At 46.8% G+C, this 23,073-nt stretch overlaps 1 protein-coding gene across 8 annotated transcripts in view; it reads right to left on the minus strand.

The window, feature by feature from the left end:
• The window catches only part of PTPRU (protein tyrosine phosphatase receptor type U), a 444,404-nt gene that overhangs the window by 163,798 nt on the left and 257,533 nt on the right, over nt 1-23,073 (minus strand). For all 8 annotated transcript variants that reach the window (XM_056846270.1, XM_056846269.1, XM_056846268.1 and 5 more), the window contains exon 8: nt 19,436-19,744. In XM_056846270.1, the coding sequence (XP_056702248.1) occupies nt 19,436-19,744 (309 nt within the window). The remainder of the gene's footprint in view (nt 1-19,435; nt 19,745-23,073) is intronic.

Below are 23,073 nucleotides of genomic sequence, written 5' to 3' on the forward strand. Positions count from 1 at the left end.
GGCAGGCATCTTCAGAGGAGTAACACTGAAGGACAGTGTCTCTCAGTGTCAAGTGTGTAGGAAGAGTAATATACCCTTTCAGAAAGGGGTTGGGTTGAGCTGAATCATTGTCCTGCAAAAAGTATCAAAGGTAATGTGCTAATCATTGTCCTGTAAGTATCAAGATAATCATTGTGCTAATCATTGACCTGTAAGTATCAAGATAATGTGCTAATGAGGGTGTGGTATGTTAATATGGAACCATTGTATCCTGAAGTGATCACATTAACAGATCACTTCAGGATACAATGATTCCATATTAACATACCACACCCTCATTAGCACATTATCTTGATACTTACAGGACAATGATTAGCACATTACCTTTGATACTTTTTGCAGAACAATGATTCAGCTCAACCCAACCCCTTTCTGAAAGGGTATATTACTCTTCCTACACACTTGACACTGAGAGACACTTTCTTTCAGTGTGACTCCTCTGAAGATGCCTGCCACAGCTGCTGGGGAAACGTCAGGAAAGAAAATACCAAGACCACGGTTACACAGCCTGGATAACCCACAAGAACCAATGAAAGTATTCACCTCAGAGCTTGCCCCTCAGCCAGGAACATGCTAAGTTGTACGATTAAGATGTAGCCTACGATAGTTCCATCTGATAGTTCCATATAGGGTTGCCAGCAGTGCCTCAGTGAATGACAAAATTTTGAGGGCAGTGCCTGGGGAGGTTGGAATTTGGGGAGAATATGACATTACTTCTAGTCAATGCTCTAGGAATGCCCTTAATTGCTATGGTAAAGACCATAGAGACTTGAGGAAATTCCTAGAGCGTCACTATGGAGGCCATGTTCTGGCCATTTCTTCTCCCACTCCTCAGTTTCTCAAGGGAGGGGGCCTGGGGCTGAGGGCAGGGGACAGGGGTTATCACCACAGACAGGCATACGGCAAGCCTGGCTCCATATGTACTTTAAAAGGGAAGGTCTGTGGCTGAGAAGTAATCACATGCTTCCTATGTAGAAGATCCAGAGTTTCAACCTCTGGCCTCACATGTTTGGAGCTGGGGTAAGGAGGTGTCAGGAAAGACCCAATACTGCCAGTCATAATAGATCACATTAGGCCAAAGGAAGAAACAGCCACTTGGTATATAATCATATATACAAATATATATCTTTGCCTATAAGGTAGAGTCTAGGAGGGAAGAGACTACGCTCAGTACTTCCACTATTCAATAATATGCAATTATTTAACTGTTCAGAAATATTTGAAAGCCATTCCTGTCTCAAACAGGACATCGTAAAAAAAAAAGCTCCTGGGATTTGTAATTGCCTAGATCTCCTAGATGCCATTTTGTTTCAACCACGCTCATGTCCTCTGACTTTTTGCTACAAAGGCGAGGCCAATCTATGTTGGAAAACATAGCGGTATTTCATTTCCTGTAAAGTGTCAACCGGCCTTTATTTTCCCAGAATTGTACAGAAACAAGAGAGATGACAAACACCACCGAGCTAATTTGGTTGCTGAAGCCTCAACACAAAAGCATTATAGAATTTTAAAGCAGATAGTTAGTATATATAAAAAAGAATACCCAGAGAGGCATCTCTGCTTACCCATTAAGAATCCTAATTATACTTAAAATCACAGGCATTTTAACAGTCTTTCCCCCCTCCCTTTCACATCACAGCTACTTTTCCGTCCGATTGTTTTTAACATGAAAAAGATTTAACAAAGCCACAAAAAGCACTCCCAATTTCTAATGAACACTCCAGGACAATAGCAGTATATCAGAAATAGAGCTTCATAAAGCAGTCCCAGGCAAGCGCCAGATAGCCACATTAAATAAATTGGATAGGCAGATAATTGAAACAGACATGTACAATCTACAGTATCACCCTGCTCAGACAAAGATGTATCGATCCCCCGAGAAGCATAGACAGCGCTCTATATTAGACATCATATTTAACTCGAAGGGTACAAAGAGAGCCGTGTTAATCAGGAAAACAGCTGGAGCGCATATAGTGCAGCCCAAGCACAGCTGGAGCTACTGTACGAGGGCACAAGCAGAAAACAGCTGCACCAATTGCGGTGTGGTTAAAAACAGCAGGAGAAATTACAGGTTGAGGGGAAAACAGGTTAGGTAAGCAAGGCCGGACACACAGAAAGCAGACAGAGCCAACCTTCAGACTCAAAGAAAGAGATCCTTTTTTTGTTTTGTTTTTTACTTTAGAGTATCCAGACCAAGGGAAGGAAGGCAGCACAATCCAGCCCGGTCCCGTCCGATCTCAGAAGCTAAGCAGGGTTGGCACTTGGTGGGGGAACACCATACCCAAGGAGGCCCTTTGTTTGGTTGCCATTGGTCGAGCTTCAGATAGCTGGGGCACCTGAAGCCGGGCCTCCACAGATGACCTGAGCGGATAGCAGGTTGTTACGGGAGAAGGCAATCCCTTCGGTATGCTGGCCCCAAGTCATATAGGGCTTTAGAGGTCAACACCAGCGGCTCGAATTGAGCTAGAAGCAAATTGGGAGCAGGTGTAGATGGAACAAGACTGGAGCGATACGGACCCTACAACTCACTCTAATGAACATTCTGGCTGCAGCCATCTGTACCAGTGGTGGCTTCCAGTCAGTCTTCAAGGGCAGCCCCGTGTAGAGGGCCTTTTTTTTTGCCATCAAGTCAGAGCTGACTTATGGCAACCCCACAGGTTTTTCACAGCAAGAGACGTTCAGGGGTGGTTGGCTGTTGCCTTCCTCGACGTCACGACCCCGGTATTCCTTGGAGGTCTCCTATCCAAATACTAGCCAGAGTCAACCCTGCTTAGCTCCAGAGATCTGATGATATCAGGCTAGCCTGGGGCTATCCAGCAGTAAACTAATATAGATGTTACCAGTGCATACACGACAGTGGCAAAATCTTTCCCACTCAGGAAGGGTGCCAAGCTGGCTCACCACCCCTCATCACCACTGCCACCTCTTTACCCAACACACAAAGTACAAGTAATTTAAAATGCCATCATCAGTAGATCCTTCTAAGCCCACTGTGTCACTGGAAACCAAGATCAAGTTAATTCATGCCATCGTATTCCCGATTACTATGTATGAGTGTGAAAGCTGGACAATGAAGAAAGGTGAAAGGAAGAAAGTAGATTCCTTGGAAATGTGGTGTTGGAGGACAGTGTTACAGATACCATGGACTGTCAAACAAACAAATCAGTGGGTTATAGATAAAATCAAGCCTGGACTGACCCTAGAAGCTAAAATTACTAAACTGAGGCTATCGTACTTTGGTCACATTATAGGAAGACAAGAGTCACTGGAAAAGACAATCATGCTAGGAAAAGTGGAAGGCAGTAGGAAAAGAGAAAGACCCAACAAGAGATGGATTGACTCTATAAAGGAAGGCACAGCCCACAATTTGCAATACCTGAGCAAGACTGTTAAAAAGAGGACGTTTTGGAGGACATTCATTCATAGGGTCGCCATGAGTCGGAAGTGACTTGACGCCATTTAACACACACAAGCCCACTGAAGTCAATGTGCTTACGACATAAATCTGCTTAGAATTTGAATGAATATCCATGTAGACATGACTTCTTCTTTCTGCGGCAACAGCAAATGGAGCCACAATCCCCATAGCTGAGTTCGTCCCACTTGAAAGTAATAAAAACTCATCCCCCACCCAATTACACCCGAAATCAACAGGAGGAGGAAGCTGGGGGAGAAGAAATCGACTCCTGCCACCTTTACAGTTAGAACATTGGAATGAATAATGAGGAAAATCCTCAACAACACCCACGTCACAGATACAGCGTCTTGAACAGTATGGGCTATTCCTGTAGCAGATGTCCGGGTTGCTTATTGAAGCTGAACACAGGCTCCCCTTAACGGAACGCTGAGATCTGAGAGAGGACTCCCATATTGACGACTGAATTTTCATCACGCACTACCAAGAAACAACTCTTAACATTTGCCAGAAAGGGCATGTCCTGCTGGAGGAATACATCCCTCAATCTGTTCTTGAATTCTGTTTTAGCAGCTGCTGGTTTTTTTCCCCCCGAGATGCATCCCTGCTACTTCAGTATTCAAGAGAATTTGCTCAGCTGCATTGGAGTTTCACCATAAACTGCCACAGAGTAAGAGCCAAGGGGAAAGGCACTGGAAGTACTCAAACTGCCCAGGCAAGTATCTTGGTGATACTATAGTTCAAAGAAAGGGGCTACAGTCCAATATCCAAGCACCTTACTTTATATGCAGGAGGTCCCAGGTTCAGTCCTTGACCACCCCCGCCCCCAAATGATGGAGTACACCTCAACCTGAGACCCTGCAGATCTTCTGCCAGGCAAAGAAGACAGTTCTGACCTTGATAGACCAAGGGTCTGGCTCAAGATAAGGCAGCTTCATATGCTCTTGTTAAGAAGAGAGCCAATGGCTCAATGGTATAGTATCTACTCTGCTAGTACAAGGTCCCAGGCTCGGTCCCCAGCATCTCCAGTTAAAACAAGAAGAAGAGTTGGTTTTTATATGCCAACTTTCTCTACCACTTAAGGAAGCATCAAACCAGCTTACAGTCACCTTCCCTCCCCCACAATAGACACCCTATGAGCTAGGTGGGGCTAACAGAGCTGTGACTAGCCCAAGGTCACCCAGCTGGTTTCATGTGTAAGAATGGAGAAACAAATTCCTTTCACCAGATTAGACTCCACTGCTCATGGGGAGGAGCAGGGAATCAAACCCAGTTCTCCAGATCAGAGTCTACTGCTCCAAATCACCGCTCTTAACCACTACACCATGATGAACAGGCACAATCCCAAGGTCTGCTCATGCACTACCCAACTTAAACCTAGCCCTTCAACCTTTTTGCTTTTCGTCTCCTGGTTATTTGCAAGTTTGCCTGCTTTGTCTGCTGGTTACTAACAACGGTCCCTAACCTGAATGGCCCAATCTAGCCCAATCTTGTCAGATCTCACAAGCTGAGTCAGCCATTGTTAGCAGTTGGATGGGAAAGCACCGAGGAAGTCCAGGGTTGCTACGCAGAGGCAGGCAATGGCAAACCACCTCGGAACCTCTCTTGCCTTGAAAACTCTCCAGTGTCACCATAAGTTGGCTGCAACTGTCTCCCACCACCTATCCACAGAGCCAGAACCATTACAGAGATCTGGTGGCACTTAAATTAAGCCCACTAATATCCTCTACCCAACTGAGTTCTTAGCAATAGCAGTCTCCTCCAGGTTAATTGCTCATACTTGAAGCTTTAAAAAAAAAAAAAAGGAAACATGGAGATTAATTACTATGTAACCTGGAGCTATAAAGTCTTATCATAAGGCTCTGGATGAGAAACCAAAACAATTCCCCAGTGATTAATGTAAGAGTTTACTCTGAACTTGTAAAAGGGAGTTAATTGCATATTATGGGGGTGAAACACACAAGGTCCATGCTCTGGCTTTGCCGGAGAGCCTACAGGCAATGCTATCAGAGTATTTGCTCATTGTGCACATAAGGTCTCTGTCCAAAGAGCTCTTCTTGATTTCAACACCAAAAAAATAAGAACATAAGAGAGGCCATGCAGGATCAGGCCAAGGCCCATCAAGTCCAGCAGTCTGCTCACACAGTGGCCAACCAGGTGCCTCTAGGAAGCCCACAAACAAGACGACTGCAGCAGCACCATCCTGCCTGTGTTCCACGGCACCAAATATAATGTTATGTTCCCTACTATGAGAAGAGACAATATGCCTTTATTAGAGGTGCAGGCCAGACCATCCAGTTAGCAAGGAGGATGTGAATTCCCCCCTTCTGCAGAGATGGTCCAAGTGCAACTCTGAATCCCTTCCCTCACACCCCATTTGGGGCCCTTCCACTTTCCAAAGGAAGTAAGAGGGACCAGGGCTCAGTGACAGACCAACTGCTTTGCATGCACAAGGTCCCAGGTTCAATTCCTGGCTTCTCCAGTTCACAGAAGCAGGTGATGGGAAAGACCTCCACCTGAGACCCTAGAGAGCAGCTGCCAGCCAGAAAAAAATAATGCTTTGATAGACCAATGGTCTGACTCAGTATAAGGCAGCTTCATGTGTCTTGCATTGAAGAAGCTTCCTTAGAACAGATAAGCAGCTCCTTTCTCCAGCAACACCTTGATGACGCCACAGGGTGATTAAGGTCCCTAGAATTTGGTACCCCTAATCTTCTTCCCTTAACACCCCTGGAGAAAAAACCGAATAGTATTCAAGCAACATTGCTAACTTTTTGCTTTGTTTCCTCTTTCCATGTTGGGACTGCCCTTTTTCTGTCCCTATCAACTTCCCCACTGCAAGCAGGCTGGCGTAGTGGTTAAGAGTGGTGGTTTGGAGCGGTGGACTCTGATCTGGAGAACCGGGTTTTATTCCCCACTCCTCCACATGCGTGGTGGACTCTAATCTGGTGAACGGGGTTGGTTTCCCCACTCCTGGACATGAAGCCAGCTGGATGAGCTTGGGCTAGTCACACTCTCTCAGCCCCACCTACCTCACAGGGTGTCTGTTGTGGGGAGGGGAAAGGAAGGTGATTGTGAGCCGGTTTGATTCTTCCTTAAACGGTAGAGAAAGTCAGCATATAAAAACCAGCTCTTCTTCTTGTTCCCTCACCCCCAGTTTCCCCTAGTAGAGACCACAGAGACTCGGGGGCAGCCAACAACATTACCCAGAAGTGACATCACATCTTCCCCAAACTCTGCCTTCCCCAGGCACTGCCCCCCAACATTTCCCAGCATTTGCAGAGGCAGTGTAAGGAAGCCTCTTTGCAAGGGATTCTCTGGCTTGATGGCCTGCAATGCAGACGGGGCCTAACCTACCAAGAGTCCCCATATTGTTGGCTATTGCACCCCTGCATTCATTCACCAACCAGATTTTTAGAGGTGGTGAAAGATCATAATAGCTCAATATCCAACGCCACGTGGACCCCCTGCTAGTGGGCCAGCACAGGGTCTACTCCCTCGTGCCCCCTTTCAGCACAAAAGGCAGTTAAGACACGCAACAAGTTTGTGCAATATGCATCCCTGTGATATAGGTACTATGAGGCTGTCAGATATGCCAACCTAAGCTGAAATACTAGGTCAGAGATAAATTTTTGGATGGGATATTGAAATGAGTAGACTTCTCTCCAAATCTGAAAAATTGATTTTCCTACTATCAGACTCTGACGCTCATGTGACTTATAGAATGTCCCAATTTGCCCTGGCTGCTAAGAAGAAAAGAGCTTTCAAGACTGCAAAGAAAGAAACTGTTTAGCTATAGCCAGTGAGAGCCCTTTGAGTTTTAATTGATTTTTCCCCTTTTACTGTATGATAATTGATTTGTGATTTTGTGATCATTGTTGTTTTACTTTTCATCCTGTAACTCACTTTTAATCAGTCTTTTTTTTGAATTTTGTAAATATTTTAGGATACTTGGTAATAGCCAACGGCTATAAAAATAAACTCGAACTGAACAGCACTGACCTACAAGGAACAGGATCTTTTGTTGAGTTTCGGCACTTTCGTAAGAATGTGGCACAGATCGCCAAAGCAATGAGCTGCTTTCAGACTGAACATCTCCTACCAAGAATGGTTCCCATTGGTCCTCAATCTTCCCTATTTTTCCTGCTTCCTCCAACATGCCCAATCTACGTGCCGGTCTGCGATGCGTTGGAGGAGGCATCCCTTTTCGACCTTCTGCTTGAGTTCTCTCTCTTGTTCCCCTATCCATCCTTTGCTCTCGCTGTTCCCTTTCAAGAGAGGTAAACATGGATCTTTGCGTTCTGACATTAAATTTAGACAACCTCTAATTGACTTTTCCTGTCAGGCTTTGGCAGATGCATCTCCCATCATTCTCTCTCTCTCTCTCTCTCTCTCTCTCCTTGTTTGAAATGGGAGGGACAGAATGTGGTCGGTTTTATCAACGATACTTCTAAGTTCACTGCTTGCATCATTCTTGTTGGTGCTGCTTCAAGCCCTCCAGGGCTGGCTGGTGTAGTGGTGTAGTGGTTGAGAGCGGTGGTTTGGAGCGGTGGACTCTGATCTGGAGAACAGGGTTTGATTCCCCACTCCTCCACCTGAGCAGCGGAGGCTAAACTGGATTTATTTCCCCACTCCTACACATGAAGCCAGCTGGGTGACCTTGGGCCAGTCACACTCTCTCAGTCCCACCCACCTCACAGGGTGTCTGTTGTGGGGAGGGGAAAGGAAGGTGATTGCAAGCCGGTTTGATTCTTCCTTAAGTGGTAGAGAAAGTCGGCATATAAAAACCAACCCTTCTTCTTCCCCGCTGCATGGTCAGCTCAGAGACCAGAAATGGCATCATGGAATCATAGAGTTGGAAGGGGCCATCTAGTCCAACCCCCTGCTCAATGCAGGATCAGCCCTGGCAAGTGCTTGTCCAGCTTCTTCTTAAAGACCGCCAGTGAGGGGGAGCTCACCACCTCCCTAGGCAGTATCAGTCCTGACCAGCCAGAGAGAGGGAAGAAGATAGACCTGACCCTACTTTGTTGCTTGGCACTGGTGACTGTGACGGACAGGAGGCTGTCCTGCCCCTGAAGGGAAAAACAGTCACTCCGCTGAGCCTATGGGAGTGCTGCTCCAGCAGCCATTCACCTTTCAGAAGGGGGGTGAAATGTTGGAGGGAAGCACAGGAGGAGAGGTAGTTCAGAAATGACTCGGAAGGAGTCTTTCCTTCTTTGCTCCTATGACCCATAGGTTCTGAGCAGTTATTTCTTAGAGGAAAATATGATGGAGAGATATTTGGCCACGGCCAGTGTTATATTTGGATCTCTATCTATCAGCAAAAAGGGGACTATTTTGTCTCTTGTTATGGGGGCAGGAATTCTCGCCAATATGGGGGTGATCCATTTATCTCGGTGGTGTTTAAAGAGGGGGCATTCCATCATCTTATGAGATAATGTGTCAGTTTTCTTTGAATTGCATGAGCAAAATCTGTCAGAGTATGGTAGATTTCCATATCTTCCATTTAATACTGCCAAGGGTGCAGCATTTAAACGGGCAAGCATAAAGGCTCTTTGGAAGGAAGGGACTGTCAGGTTGGGAAAGTATAGCGTAGTTAGCAAAGGGGGAGGAATGCCAAAGAATTGAGTTGAACATACCGTCAAGTCGCTTCCGACTCATGGTGACCCTATGAATGAAAGTCCTCCAAAATGTCCTATCTTTGACAGCCTTGCTCAGATCTTGCAAATTGAAGGCTGTGGCTTCCTTGAGGAATATGGTGGTCTAATTCGTCTCAGAAAAAGTCAATGGCTGGCTTGGGGAGGTGACATCACCTATACAGCCTTGGAGCCCTTCATTGGCAGCCTGTGTGGCCCACCCCATAGGGCTGCAACTAACAGATCTGTGACTTTAAGCTCCAGACCTCACTCACAATCAGATACTACACTTCCCAGTCCTCAGTTTCACATTGTGTTGACTTAAACGTCATTTGTTCGAAAACCATTTGGGGTTTGTCAGCCACTTGGAGCTTACTAAGAAGGAGTATAAATTTAATAAGCAATTCTCATAAATAAATAAAGAGTTTGGGCCTAAGGCGTGGTCCCGAGGTCTACTCATGCACTACTCAACTTAAACCTAGCCCTTCCACCCTTTTGCACAGGAGGAGCACAGGAGGACAGGCAGTTCAGATCTGCCTCAGAGAGAGTGCAGAGGGTTAGTTCAGTTCTGCCTCAGGGAGAGAGCAGTGACTGCTCAGGTCTGAACACATGAACATATGAAGCTGCCTTATACTGAATCAAACCTTTGGTCCATCAATGTCAGTATTGTCTACTCAGACCAGCAGCGGCTCTCCAGGGTCTCAGGAAGAGGTCTTTCACATCACCTGCTTGCCCAGTCCCTTTAACTGGAGATGCTGGGGATTGAACTTGGGACCTTCTGCATGCCAAGCATAGGCTCTCCCACTGAGCCACGGCCCCTCTCCATAGTCTGGCTCAGCCAAAGAGCTGACAAAGCGAAGGGCAGCTGTGCCTGGTAGTGTGGCAGAGTGGTTTAGTTCTACCTGTGGGGGAGAGTCGAGTACCTGATTGTTAGGCCTGTCTCTGGTCATGAGCAGACCTTGTATCATTTAGTCTGACTCTTGGGGAAGGGCAGGCTGGTGTGGGTGGAATCCTGTGTGTGTGAGAGAGAGAGGATCCAGCCTAGCGGCTAGTCAGGGAAAGCCTGTGTGTGCCTGAAAGCATTAAAGAACACTCTAACTACTCTCTGAAACCATAACTAGTTTAAATGTATGCGCCTCCGCCAAGTTTCTCCTTGGTCTGTCTGGAGACCTATGCTGCTGATCTGTTCCTTGAAACCAACTTGTAAATAAATAAATTGTCTTTGTTGTTTATGTACCACTCTTGCCTCAGTCAACTCCGTATTCTGCTTGCGCATCACAAAACGGACCTCACCGCAGTGAACCCATTCCTATACGCTTGCTACCTTAAGAACACCTGCTAATTCTAATAGGCATGGTAGAGAAAAGTTTGATTTTTTTAGTCATAAGAATAATTTTTAAAAATTGTATACGTAGCTAGAGAACAGGTTGTAATTTCTTTATTAAATTTATATTCGATACAAAACAAAAATTATCTTTTTGTCTGTGTTTGTATTTTACTTTTTTTTACTTTTATTTCCTTTTCCTTTTGTTTATTGTCTTGATGTAATTTTGTTTGTAAGAATAATTTTTAAAAAATACACATGTAGCTAGATAACAGGTTGTAATTTCTTAATTAGATTTATATTCGATACAAATGAAAAAGGAAGTATCTATGTGTGTTTGTATTTTAATTTTCCCCCTTTCCTTTTTCTTTTGTTTATTGTCTTGATGTAATTTTGTTAACAATAAATTTAATATATATACATATATATTAAAAGAACATCTGCTAACTGTGGAGAAGGTTTATAGTTTAAAACAAACCTGGTTCCCCAAAAACGTAGGCGTCTATGTAGGTCCCCTTAGTAGAAAAGGACTGTTGCAGGAACACTGTCCATTAATCTCTGATATGACATTAACCTGGTTAAAGAAATCTTAGTCCCCATTTGAATGTGATGCTTGGCAAATAAGGAGCATCTACTCTTGCCACATCACACATGTGCTCAGCACGTCCTTGAGACTTGGCCCTCTGCCACAAATGTCAGCACCCCAGAGACTTATGATTTACAGAACGCGTATGCCAGAGAATCTGCCTGAGGCGGCTCGCACAGTAAAACATGACTAAAAAAAAAAAAAGAGTACAAAAACCATTAAAATTAACAAACTATTAAAAGATCGGCCATTAAAATCCCTGCCAGAGCACAAACACAACACGAAAGGTCGAGAAGGCTAACACAGCCTTCATAAAACAGCCCAGACTGTAAAAACAGTTTTGGAAGATCAAACCCTGTAGTTAGAAGAGTTAGTTTTTATATGTCAACTTTATCTACTTTTTAAGGAGAATCAAACCGGCTTACAGTTGCCTTCCCTTCCTCTCCCCACAACAGACACCTTGTGAGGTAGGCAGTGCTGAGAGAGTTCGGAGAAAACTGTGACTAGCCCAAGGTCACCCAGCTGGCTTCATGGGTAGGAGTGGGGAAACCAACCCTGTTCCCCAGATTAGAGTCCGCTGCTCATGTGGAGGAGTGGGGAATCAAACCCGGTTCTCCAGATTAGAGTCCACCGCTCTTAACCACTACACCAGGCTGGCTCACCGGCTCAATAGCTAAGGTCTTAAGCAGCGTGAGCTGCCAGGAGGAAATTGCTTTGCTGCAGCCTTCTGTGCTTCCCAATTGTGCTTCTGTGGTTTACTGGTCCTCAAGGAACAGTGTAGGGAGTGTGCTGGGAGTCTGCAGCAGGAGGGGGGAAATCAGCAAAAATCTTCTTCCTCTAACTGTGCCAATACTATAGCACTTTAGGAACCAAGCCAACAGTCCTCGAACAAAAAAGGCATAATTCCTTTGATTATAGATAAGGTTGCCAGCTCCGAGTTGGGAAATACCTGAAGATATTTGGGGGGGTGGAGCCCGAGGAGGGCGGGTTCTGGGAAGGGACATAAGTGGGGTATAATTCCATACAGTCCGCCTTCCAAAGTGGCCATTTTCTCCAGGGGAGCTGATCTTTGTCGCATGGAGATCAGTTGTAATAGCGGGAGAACTCCAGCCACCACCTGGAGGTTGGCAACTCTAATTATAGATCGTATATACAGATGACATAGCAGGCGTAGCAGGTATTCCCACTTCTGTGGCACATAGCAAGGAATACCTGTGATGCGGCATGCTACATCCATACCCACCTATACCTGTATCAATGTGCTGCCCGATCAATCAAGGCACCATTATAGTCAATCAAAGCTTTTTTTTTCTGATCCATTATATCTAACTGATGAAGTGCTACAACCTTAATTTATAGATAGATATAGACAGTAATGCTAGGAAAAGTTGAAGTCAGCAGGAAAAGAGCACGACCCAACAGGAGATGGACGGACTCAATCAAGGAAGCCTCGACCTTCAGTTTGCAAGACCTGAGCAAGGCTGTTAAAGACAGGACGTTTTAGAGATCATTCATAGGGTTGCCATAAGTCAGAAGTAACTTGACGGCACTTAATACACACATACACATAGATATATGATACCCCAGAAGGACTGGAACAATAACATGCTATTCAATGTGAGCCAGTGTTTACTCAGAAATAAGTCCCACTGTGTTCAACAAAAAGGAGTCCTGTGCTGTCTTAAAGACGATCCAATTTATTGTACCATAAGCTTTCATGGGCTGGATTCCACTTTGACTACTTCACAAAAGCTTATTCTACCATCCATCTGTTAGTCTTTAAAGTGTCCCAAGACTCCTTTTTTGTTTGTTTGTTTCTGCTGCAACAGACTAACTCATCTTGCACACTGGAATTGCCTCTGTGCTGAATGGTTGCCAGGTCCCTCTTCGCCACCAGCGGGAGGTTTTTGGGGCAGGGAGGTGAGGAGAAAAGGACGAGGGCGGGAAAGGCCCGGGAAAGGATGAGGGCGGTGGGGAGAGTGGAGGAGAGGGTAGCGGGGGGGCCTGGCTACACCCAGGAAAGGATGAGGACGGTGGGGAGAGCATTGGGGGGGTGCCTGACCCCCGCGGGGGCCTGGCTGCGCCCGGGAGAGGACGAGGGCAGTGGGGAGAGTGCGCCTGGCCCCTGCAGATGCCTGGCTGTGCCCAGGAAAGGTCGAAGGCGGCGGGGAAGGGAGGGTGGCGGGGGGTGGGGGTGGCGGAGAGGGCAGCTGTGCCCAGGAAAGGACAAGGGCAGCGGGGGGCGCGCCTGGCCCCCTTGGGGGCCTGGCTGTGCCTAGCAGAGGCAGTGGGGCGGGGGGCACGGGCCTCGGCTCGCAGGCCAGAAAACAGCCCTCTGGGGGCCGGATCCAGCCTGCAGGCCACCTGTTTGACACCCCTGCTGTAGGGTTTTCAAGGCAAGAGATGGACAGAGGTGGTTTGCTGTGGGCTGCCTCTGTGTAGCAACCCTAGACTTCCTTGGTTCCTAACTCAGTTCCCATCCAGTTCCTAACTCAGGTCTACCCTGCTTAGCTTGCGGCTAGCCTGGGCCAGGTCAGGTTAGTTTCTTGCATACCAGCTAGGATTCTACACTAACCCTGGTTTAGAATCCCCATTTGTTGCCTCAAAAAGAGAATTTGTTTAAGCCTAGTCCTCCAATGTCTTTCAACTCAGAAAAATCTTCAATCTTTGCTTTGTGTGTGAGAGGAGGAGGAAGAATGCAAACCCGAGAACTTCTTGGCTCATTACAAACCTGCAGCAAGGATATTACATATGATGCTTTCTTCTCCCCAGTGCACCCAAAAAGCTGAGAGAGAAATGCCCCATGGAGAGCCAAACCATTTGCAGTTTAATTGCATAGATTGCAGGTTGGTATTGAGGAAGCTTCTGCTTGAGGTTATAGAAATGTGCATTACAAAAAAGACCCAAATTTCTCTAACAGATGATGTAAAAGACAAGGCATGAGTACAATGAAAAGCTTTGCGGTGGAAATTTCAAACAACGAGGCTTTTCCATCATGATGCAAAGGCTATGATGTTCAGTCTACCCTTGGCTGCAATTTCAGGTAGTCTAAGCTAACCTCGCATTTCAACATCCCTCGGCTGCAAAGTGTGGCATCTGCACGCGAGGGGCCAGGGAGCCGGCACTGCCGCGTGCGACGGGGTCTTTATATCTGCAGGCTCTGATGGAACCGACCGTCATTAAAGCGGGCCATTTTCAGAACTGGAAATCGTTCCGGGCGTATGCGCGCCGAGATAATTGGAAGGTGGGAAGGGAGTTTGGTAGATTACAGGCGTAATGAGTCGTTAGCGAAAGAGTTTCCCAAAGCTCCCCTGGGAGTTCGGCACATCTCTTGCGGCTGCCACCTTTCAAACTCCACCCGTTCCAGCTCATTAGAATACTGCAGATTTCTTCAGAATACCAGGAGCTCATGTTCCTTTGGAGGGAGGGGCTGTGGCTCAGTGGTAGAGCATCTGCTTGGCATGCAGAAGATCCCAGGTTCAATCCTCAGCATCTCCAGTTAAAGGGACTAGGTAAGTAGGTGATGTGAAAGACCTTTGCCTGAGACCCTGGAGAGTCGCTGCTGGTCTGAGTAGACAATACTGACTTTGATGGACCAAGGCAGTATAAGGCAGCTTCATGTGTTCATGTGCTCCTTCACAAGGCCAGTCCTCAACAAAGCAAGGAGAACAAGGTTGGAACATCAGGAAGTCCCTCAAAAAAAACATTAGCCAATAGACGGAAAGGGAGGAAGTGGGTGAGAAAGAACTCATTTCGTAGTTTGGTAACTTCTTAATCTTGCCTTTCCCTTCCCATATGGTGGGGTACCAGGGCTCAGCCTAGGAGCGCAAGGAGCTCAGAGTAAGATGTGAGTGGTCAGGGTAGGGTTGCCAGCTCTGGGTTGGGAAATACCTGGAGATCTACAGGGTGGAGCCTGAGGAGGGTGGGGTTTGGAGAGGGGAGGGACTTCCATGCCATAGAGTCCAATTGGCAAAGTGGCCATTTTCTCCTCGAGAATTGATCTCTATAGGCTGGAGATCAGTTGTAATAGCGGGAGATCTCCAGCCACCACCTGGAGGTTGGCAACCCTAGGTCAGGGTGATGGTCAGATTTTGGTCAAAAGCAAGCTGGTGGTCAGTTTTTCTGAGGAATCAGGTCAGAGTCCCAGATCCAGAGGCAAGGTCTGATACCCAGGGAACATGAAGGAGCCATTTTAAGCTGTAGACAACCTAAAAAGTTCTGAAGACTGAGCCATAGCATATCCTGATTGGTCCCAGATGTCATGTGGTCAGTCAGGTGATGCCTGAGTCCGGGGGTGGAGACCACAGCCTAGAGGGCACTATTGGGCACAGCAGGCTCCAGACCCTTTGTCTCTGCTACACTACAACTGGCCCCGTGGCACAAGTTGTGGGGCTCAGTATGAAAAAGAAGCCCACAATAAAAGCAGTTTCCTCTAATCTTTCCCCATTATTCGGGGCTTCACACCCCCATAAGGTTTCTTGCACCCAAGCTCAGTTGCTCAGCCACTGAATAACCTAATTTTCTAACAGTGAAATTCCAGGCAGTAGCTGTGTTAGTCTGTAGCACAGGGGTGGGGAACGTCAGGCCCGGGGGCCGTTTAAGGCCCGCAAAATCATTTGGTCTGGCCCTTTGTGGGCCCTGCAGATCTCTAGCTCATAAGGATCTAAGACTGGTGATCCGCCCCCTCCCGCGGACAGGAATAGCCTCTATTCAAGGCGGATGTGAGTTTGTTTTGCCAAGAAAAGGAAGCTTCTTTTCCCCCTTGCAGAAGGGTCATTAGCTATAGAGCTGCTAGGACCAACCAAGAAACTGTGTTAGCCCTTTCCCACCCGGGCCATGGAGAAACATATTGGTCACCTAATTTTTAAGTTGATAATTCTGTATGGCCCGCGAATGATGTTATAAATATCCAAATGGCCCTTGGCGGAAAAAAGGTTCCCCACCCCTGCTGTAGCAGAACAGGAGTCCTGGGGCATCTCAGATACTAACGGAACGTACACATTCATTTGACCACCGACCTCTTCGTTCAAAGTCCAAATCTTAGAGACGAACAGAATGTATTTATTTATTAGACCACTGACTTCGCCTTAAGTCCAAGCATGCGTCCGCACACATTTGGGGAAACTGCCCTGCAACAGTCAGTCATAACGGTGTTTTTCAGGTGTGGACGAGGAAACCAAGGAGGTGACTGATAGTTATAGTGCATCGATAACGCAATGTCCAGTACTGTGTGGCCGCAGGCCAACATGCTAGCCGCCATCCCCCACTGTGGTTCTCCTTCCGAGTTATGAGGCAGGCCTGTGAAGAGCCCGTGCGCAAAGCTATAGGAGGAGGCGCACAGAGAGAACTTTACTCGGCGCAGAACCACTGATCGAACACCGCGCCCCGATTCTCGTCGGAAGAATCAGGAAATGACCCTTAACAATGCAAAGCAGCACTTATTCCAGACAGACGCGAGCAAACATTGCAAACACAGGAGACATCAGAGGCAGGTTGACCTCGGAGCCCTTCGTCGCCATTAATATCTACCTCGCCGAGGTGTTGTGAGTCTTAATTAATTGGTGTTTGAGATCCACTGATGAAAGGCTCTGGGTGAGAACAAGGTGGTAATTATCATAATTGTTGTTATTGTTATAAGGCTTTGATATGTTTAACCAAAAAAAAAAAAAAAACCATGAAAGGAAAATGTTCTGCTCTAGTGGAGAAGACTGCGTAATAGAATACAAATCTCTCCCAAAGTGGAAGAGCTGAGGAGGAATTTATCCAGCATGGTTTGGGTTGCCAGGTCCCTCTTTGCCACTGACGGGAGGTTTGGGGGTGGAGCCTGAGGAGGGCAGGGTTTGGGGAGGGGAGGGACTTCAATGCCATAGAGTTCAATTGCCAAAGCAACCATTTTCTCCAGGTGATCTCTATCGGCTGGAAATCAGTTGAAATAGCAGGAGGTTGGCAACCCTAACCATGGTTCAGAGGCAACACCCAAACCCTGGTTTGACTGTAGTGGGAACTGAGAGGACAAAAATGCGATGTAGAACAGGGCCTCAGTGAGGAGGAGGATTGGGCAAGATTGCCCCTTTTCTCTCTCGCATAGGGTTGCCAGGTCCCTTTTCGCAACCGGCGGGAGGTTTTTGGAGCGGAGCCTGAGGAGGGCGGTGTTTGAAGAGGGGAGGGACTTCGATGCCATAGAGTGCAATAGCCAAAGTGGCCGTTTTCTCCAGATGAACTGATGTCTATCGGCTGGAGATCAGTTATAATAGCAGGAGATCTCCAGCTATTACCTGGTAGTTGGCAACCCTACTCTCGCACCAACTGAAAAGCTGGTTGGAACTAACCCACTTGTCTGCCATTACATCCCAGTTGGCAATCTGGGGCTTGTGTTTTCCCTTGTAACCAGAACTGGAACAAACTAGCTACGTCACAACCACAATTACAACCTTCCACCTTTTAAAAAAAAAAAACTAAACTGGAAGCCCCAGGCAGCTCTTATGAAAATTGGAGAAGGGCTGTTGGGGTGGTGATCAACCCTTTCCTCCCCTGCCTCTTCCATGATTTAAATAGCCTCTTCTTGTGTACAGGAAAGGACACGTCCCAAATGTTTGTACTTGTCTTTTCCCCAATCGCAGAGTTAAATGACGTTTCAGGGGGGCTATTTAAATCCTTGGAGAGGCAGGGGAGGAAACCTCTGTCCTTTCCTGATTTTCAAAGCAGCCATTCGGGGCTGCTAAACAGCTTTTAACAGGACATGTGTCTATTTTCCTTGGGCTGATTCAAATGTAATTTGAATTTGCTGGTTCAAACGTGAAAGGCAATTATGCTTGGTTCCAAAGAGGAAATAAGGAAATCAAAATCTGGAAGTCAGGAAATCCAGTCCTGGAGATCCAAACCAGGAAGTAAGGAAATGTAAACCACGAAGTAAGTTTAGAAGTGGCTGTCATTTTTAAAGAACTGAAGAACTACTGCCCTACTGCCAAGTATAAAGGGTTGCAAGGTTCCCCTTCACCACCGGCGGAAGGTTTTTGGGGTGGAGCCTAAAGAGAGTTTGGGGAGGGGAGGGACTTCAATGCCATAGAGTCCAATTGCAAGAGCAGCCATTTTCTCCAGGTGAACTCATCTCTATCAGCTGGAGATCAGTTGTAACAGCGGGAGATCTCCAGCTAGTACCTGGAGATTGGCACCCTACAAGTATACCCTTCGCTGTTGCATATGTAGAGGAATTGTCACTGTTCCTTCTAATAGAAAATTGTCAAGGACCGAACTTGGGTGACAGTTTCAGTACAAGAAAGCCCACTGTGGTCCAGCTCCCACTGCCTTTGTATGTGTGTGTTTGTGCCAGGGCCAACAAAGTTGTACTGCAAACCCACAGTGGTCCTTGCAAACCTCATAACAACATGTATTTTGGCATGTACTTTGGCATTATTTTTCCTTAAAAGCCAATCTATTTTATTTGAAAATAAACAGTAATAAAATCATAGCATTGGAAGGGGGCATGCAGGCCATCTAGTCCAACCGCCTGCTCAATGCAGGATCATCCTAAAGCATCCCTGACAAGTGTCCGTCCAGCCTCTGCTAAAAGACTGCCAGTGAGAGGGAGCTCACCACCTCCCTAGGAGCTAACTACTCCTGACTGCCAGGACACCCTGGGACATTTTGAACCTAACAGATCACACTTTCAGGATGGCTTTTGGATGCAACGGGTGCCGTTCATGTGCAAACATCAATCAATCAGGCGATACGTGTCACTTCAAAGGGCAGACCGCAATGGTCCTATCTAGGAATCCAGCCTCGACTCCTGGGTTGTATTTTCTGCTTTAAAGGCACATTTGTACAACCCATTTTCAGGAAAAAGTCCCCATAAAAATGTTGCAAATTCCAGATCATCATTGCAAAAAGCTCTAGTATAAACAGACACATCCACTCATATCTCCTATGCCAGCCTTTCCAATTACTTCCCTCCCATCAATCTTGCTGTCAAGGCTAGGGTTGCCAGCTCTGAGTTGTGAAATTCCTAGAGATTTTGGGAGTGGAGCCTGGGAAAGAACCTCAGCAGGGTATAATGCCACACAGTCCACAATCCACTCTCCAAAGCAGCCATTTTCTCCTTGGAAACTGATTATTTGTCATCTGGAGAGCAATTGTAATTCTGGGAGATCTCTAGGTACTACCTGGAGGTTGCAACCCACAGCTAATTAGCTGTGAGATTTCCTCCAGGGGAACTGATCTCTATCGGCTGGAGATCAGTTGTAATAGCAGGAGATCTCCAGCTAATACCTGGAGGTTGGCAACCCTAGGCCATACACTAGACTTCATTTGTTCATGCATTCATTCATTCTGTGGCCACCATATTGGCCATCTCTATTCACTCCACACTCAAGGCCCTGTTAGAACAAATTGTGGATCTGCCACACACAAACACCCCTAGGCCAATCGCCAACACTCACCATCTTCGTCAGTCTGGAAGATCATCTCTTTGCCTTCTTTCCGCCCTTCGGGGTTGGAGAGGATGAGTTTGACGTGGATGTTTTTGTACGGCTGCAGGTTCTTGATGGTGTAGCGGTTGACGTTGCGCTCCATCTTCACGCATTCCCGGAAGGTCTGGTTGTGGCCCGCGCCCAGGGCGTAGCGATAGCAGAGGGTAACCGTGTACGTGTGACACCGCGTTAGATTGTAGCCGAGGGGCTCCCACTGAAGCGTCAGTTGTCGAGATTGGATGTCAGCGAAGGCGAGGCCTTTGGGGGCCCTCATTGGCTCTGCCGAAGGGAGAGAGAGAGAACCATCGAATGACACAAAGAAAGGGTCTGCTTATTTAGTTTCCTTACTTCATTTGTAGTCCGCCTGACTCATTGAGATTCAAGGGGGATTGCAGAATTAGGAAAAACAATGCAGTAAAGACCAGTAGAAGACATATAATAAACAATGCAATAAAAGTAGATTACAGTGAAAACAACGAAACGCTAACAGTATAATGAATCCAATAAACAATAGAGAGGGGGGCAATGTCTAAATATTTCTGGCACTGAAACTACAATCCTACTCCTTTTCTGAACATTTTGCTACCACCCTATTTCTCTTTTTTTTTAAAATGCCATCCTATCCAGAATCAAGCGGGTGCAGAGGAGAGCAATGAAGATGATCAGGGGCCTGGAGACCAAGCCCTATGAGGAAAGGCTGAGGGAGCTGGGAATGTTTAGTCTGGAGAAGAGGAGGTTGGGGGCAGGCATGATGGCTCTCTTTAAGTATTTGAAGCTGTCACTTAGAGGAGGGCAGGGAGCTGTTCCTGTTGGTAGCAGAGGATAGGACTCGGAATAATGGGTTTAAATCGAGGGTGGAAAAGTACCAGCTGGATATTGGGGGGGGGGGTTTACAGTAAGAGTTGTTTGACAGTGGAATTAGCTACCTAGGGAGGTGGTGAGGTCCCCCTCACTGGCAGTCATTAAGCATTAAGCTGGACAAGCACTTGTCAGGGATGCAGTAGGATGATCCTGCATTGAGCAGGGGGTTGGACTAGATGGCCTGTATGGCCCCTTCCAACTCTATGATTCTATCCAGAGCCCAAAGGTCCACTGGCACCCAGAATGCTCAGGAGATGCCTTTATTTATTTATTTATACCCTGCTTTTCTCCTTGAAGTAGCTTATAACATCATTCTCCCCACCTTCATTGTACCTTCCCAACATGTGAGATGGGTTAGGTGGAGAAAGGAGGAGGGCAGGGTCTGGTGAGGGGAGGGACTTCAGTCCCATTGCCAAAGCGGCCATTTTCTCCAGGTGAAGTGATCTCTATCGGCTGGAGATCAATTGTAATAGCAAGAAATCCCCCGACAGTACCTGGAGGTTGGCAACCCTACCAACAAGCCTCCATTTCACACATGTCTAACACTCTGTTCTTTGGACAGTCCACAGGGAAATTTAACGGCTGTCACCTTATGCTGAATTGCAAACTTTTTTCCCAGGCTTCCAAAATATACTTTCCATTCAGGGGTTTTGACACAGCATGCAATTCTTGAATAGTGATGCGTGGTTACTTTGACATATTTCGACTGCACGGCACAGATCCTTCCCCCAAGCAGTCTTGACAGGGCCCGTTTTTTTGGAGGAGACAGCTCTGAAGGGCTTTAGAGCCTTTGCAGTATCAGTGGTGTCTTCGTAATGATCGATTTGCTTGTTGTAGCAGCCTGAAGAGCCAGGATTAGCCTGAGCCCATCAGAGCTGGGAAGCAAAGCAGGGTTGGTCATCCATAGCATTTGGATTTGACACCCCCAAGGAAGTTAAGGGCTGCTAAGCAGAGGCAGACAATTGCAAACCACTTCTGTTTGTCTCTTGCTTAAAAACCCCATGAGGGGTTGCCAGAAGTCAGCCGACAGCACTTCATTATTATTCATTATCTGCTTACTAATCTGAAGACTGAGGAGATAGCAGCTTGTATCCTACCCCTCCGTTCGCTGAAGTTCAAAGCCTTCTGCCCGCCTAAGGAGACTTCTGTTGACAAAAGTGACTCCTCCACCAGGGGAGGAGCCATTTCCATCCGTGGAAGGCTCCTCCGGTGGAAGAGAAGCATCCCACTTTACTCCATGTAACATATCATCCATGATGGAGGCACAAAAGCAACCACACATGCAGAAAGTTCCTTTCCTGGGAGATCAGAAGAAGCTAACGTTTCCCTTCTCCTAGCAAACTCATCTCGGGAGATAACCATTCAAGTAGCCAAATTTTGCCTCCGGTCTAGTGGCATTCGTAAACAGCTAACTGAAAACCTTTCCCCATGGAGGATCTTTCCTCCTCTTCTTCAAATCATCCCTCCCAGAATCATCAACTTTTATTATTTTATTTTATTATTTTAACCTAACTTTGATTTTTACTCAGGGCTGATATTGTATCGAAATAAAACTTGATTGATTGATTGACATGCAGACAGTGTTTGATTCATGGCATCTTTAGAACAGCAATTCTATCCCTCTCCTCCACATCAGTGGCGGACGAGAGAAGCTGGAGGGTAAGAGATTCAAAACAGATAAAGGGAAGTATTTCTTCACACAATGCATAGTTAAATTGTGGAACTCCCTGCCCCAGGATGTGGTGATGGCTGCCAACTGGAAGGCTTTAAGAGGGGAGTGGACATGTTCATGGAGGAGAGGGCTGTCCATGGCTACTAGTCAAAATGGATACTAGTCATGATGCATACCTATTTTCTCCAGGATCAGAGGAGCATGCCTATTATATTAGGTGCTGTGGAACACAGGCAGGACAATACCGCTGCAGTCACCTTGTTTGTGGGCTTCCTAGAGGCACCTAGTTGGCCACTGTGTGAACAGACTGCTGGACTTGATGGGCCTTGGTCTGATCCAGCAGGGCCTTTCTTATGTTCTTTATATAATCTGGTGAAACGCGTTGGTTTCTCACTCCTACACATGAAGCCAGCTGGGTGACCTTGGGCTAGCCACAGCTCTCTTAGATTTCTCTCAGCCCCACCTACCTCACAGGGTGTCTGTTGTGGGGAGGGGAAGGGAAGGTGATTGTAAGCCAGTTTGATTCTTCCTTAAGTGGTAAAGAAAGTCGGCATATAAAAACCAACTCTTCTTCCTACCAAAACCAAGATACCCTTTTCTGCTCTCCCCGGCCATGGCTCAGCTATAGAACAACTGTGTGGCATGCAGAAGGTCTTATGTTCAATCCCTGGCATCTCTAGTTAAAAGCCTCAGGGTAGTAGGTGATGTGAAAAACCCAAGACCCTGGAAAGCCACTGCCAATCAGAGCAGACAATCTTAACCTTGAGGGACCAAAGGTCCGATTCAGTATAAGGCATGCATTCAACTTCAAGCTAATGGGATTAGTTTCACAGTCTCCTTCCACCCTGCCAGGAGGGGGTGGGGGGAGTATACAGCAACTTATTTTCCATGCAGGTCTGTCCAAAGTCCAGCCAATTACCCATCCGTGTCCACTGTCACTGACTAACAGTGCTCACAATAACACCGCTAGCTACAGGAAAGAGTTACCAGCTCTTGACTGAGGCAGTATCTGCAAAACACACGCTATTCCCCCCGCCCCAATGGTTTGCGAGAGCCGCTTTCTCCTTGGCAGAGA

The sequence above is a fragment of the Euleptes europaea genome, chromosome 3 (assembly GCF_029931775.1).
Source record: "Euleptes europaea isolate rEulEur1 chromosome 3, rEulEur1.hap1, whole genome shotgun sequence".
NCBI lineage: Eukaryota > Metazoa > Chordata > Lepidosauria > Squamata > Sphaerodactylidae > Euleptes > Euleptes europaea.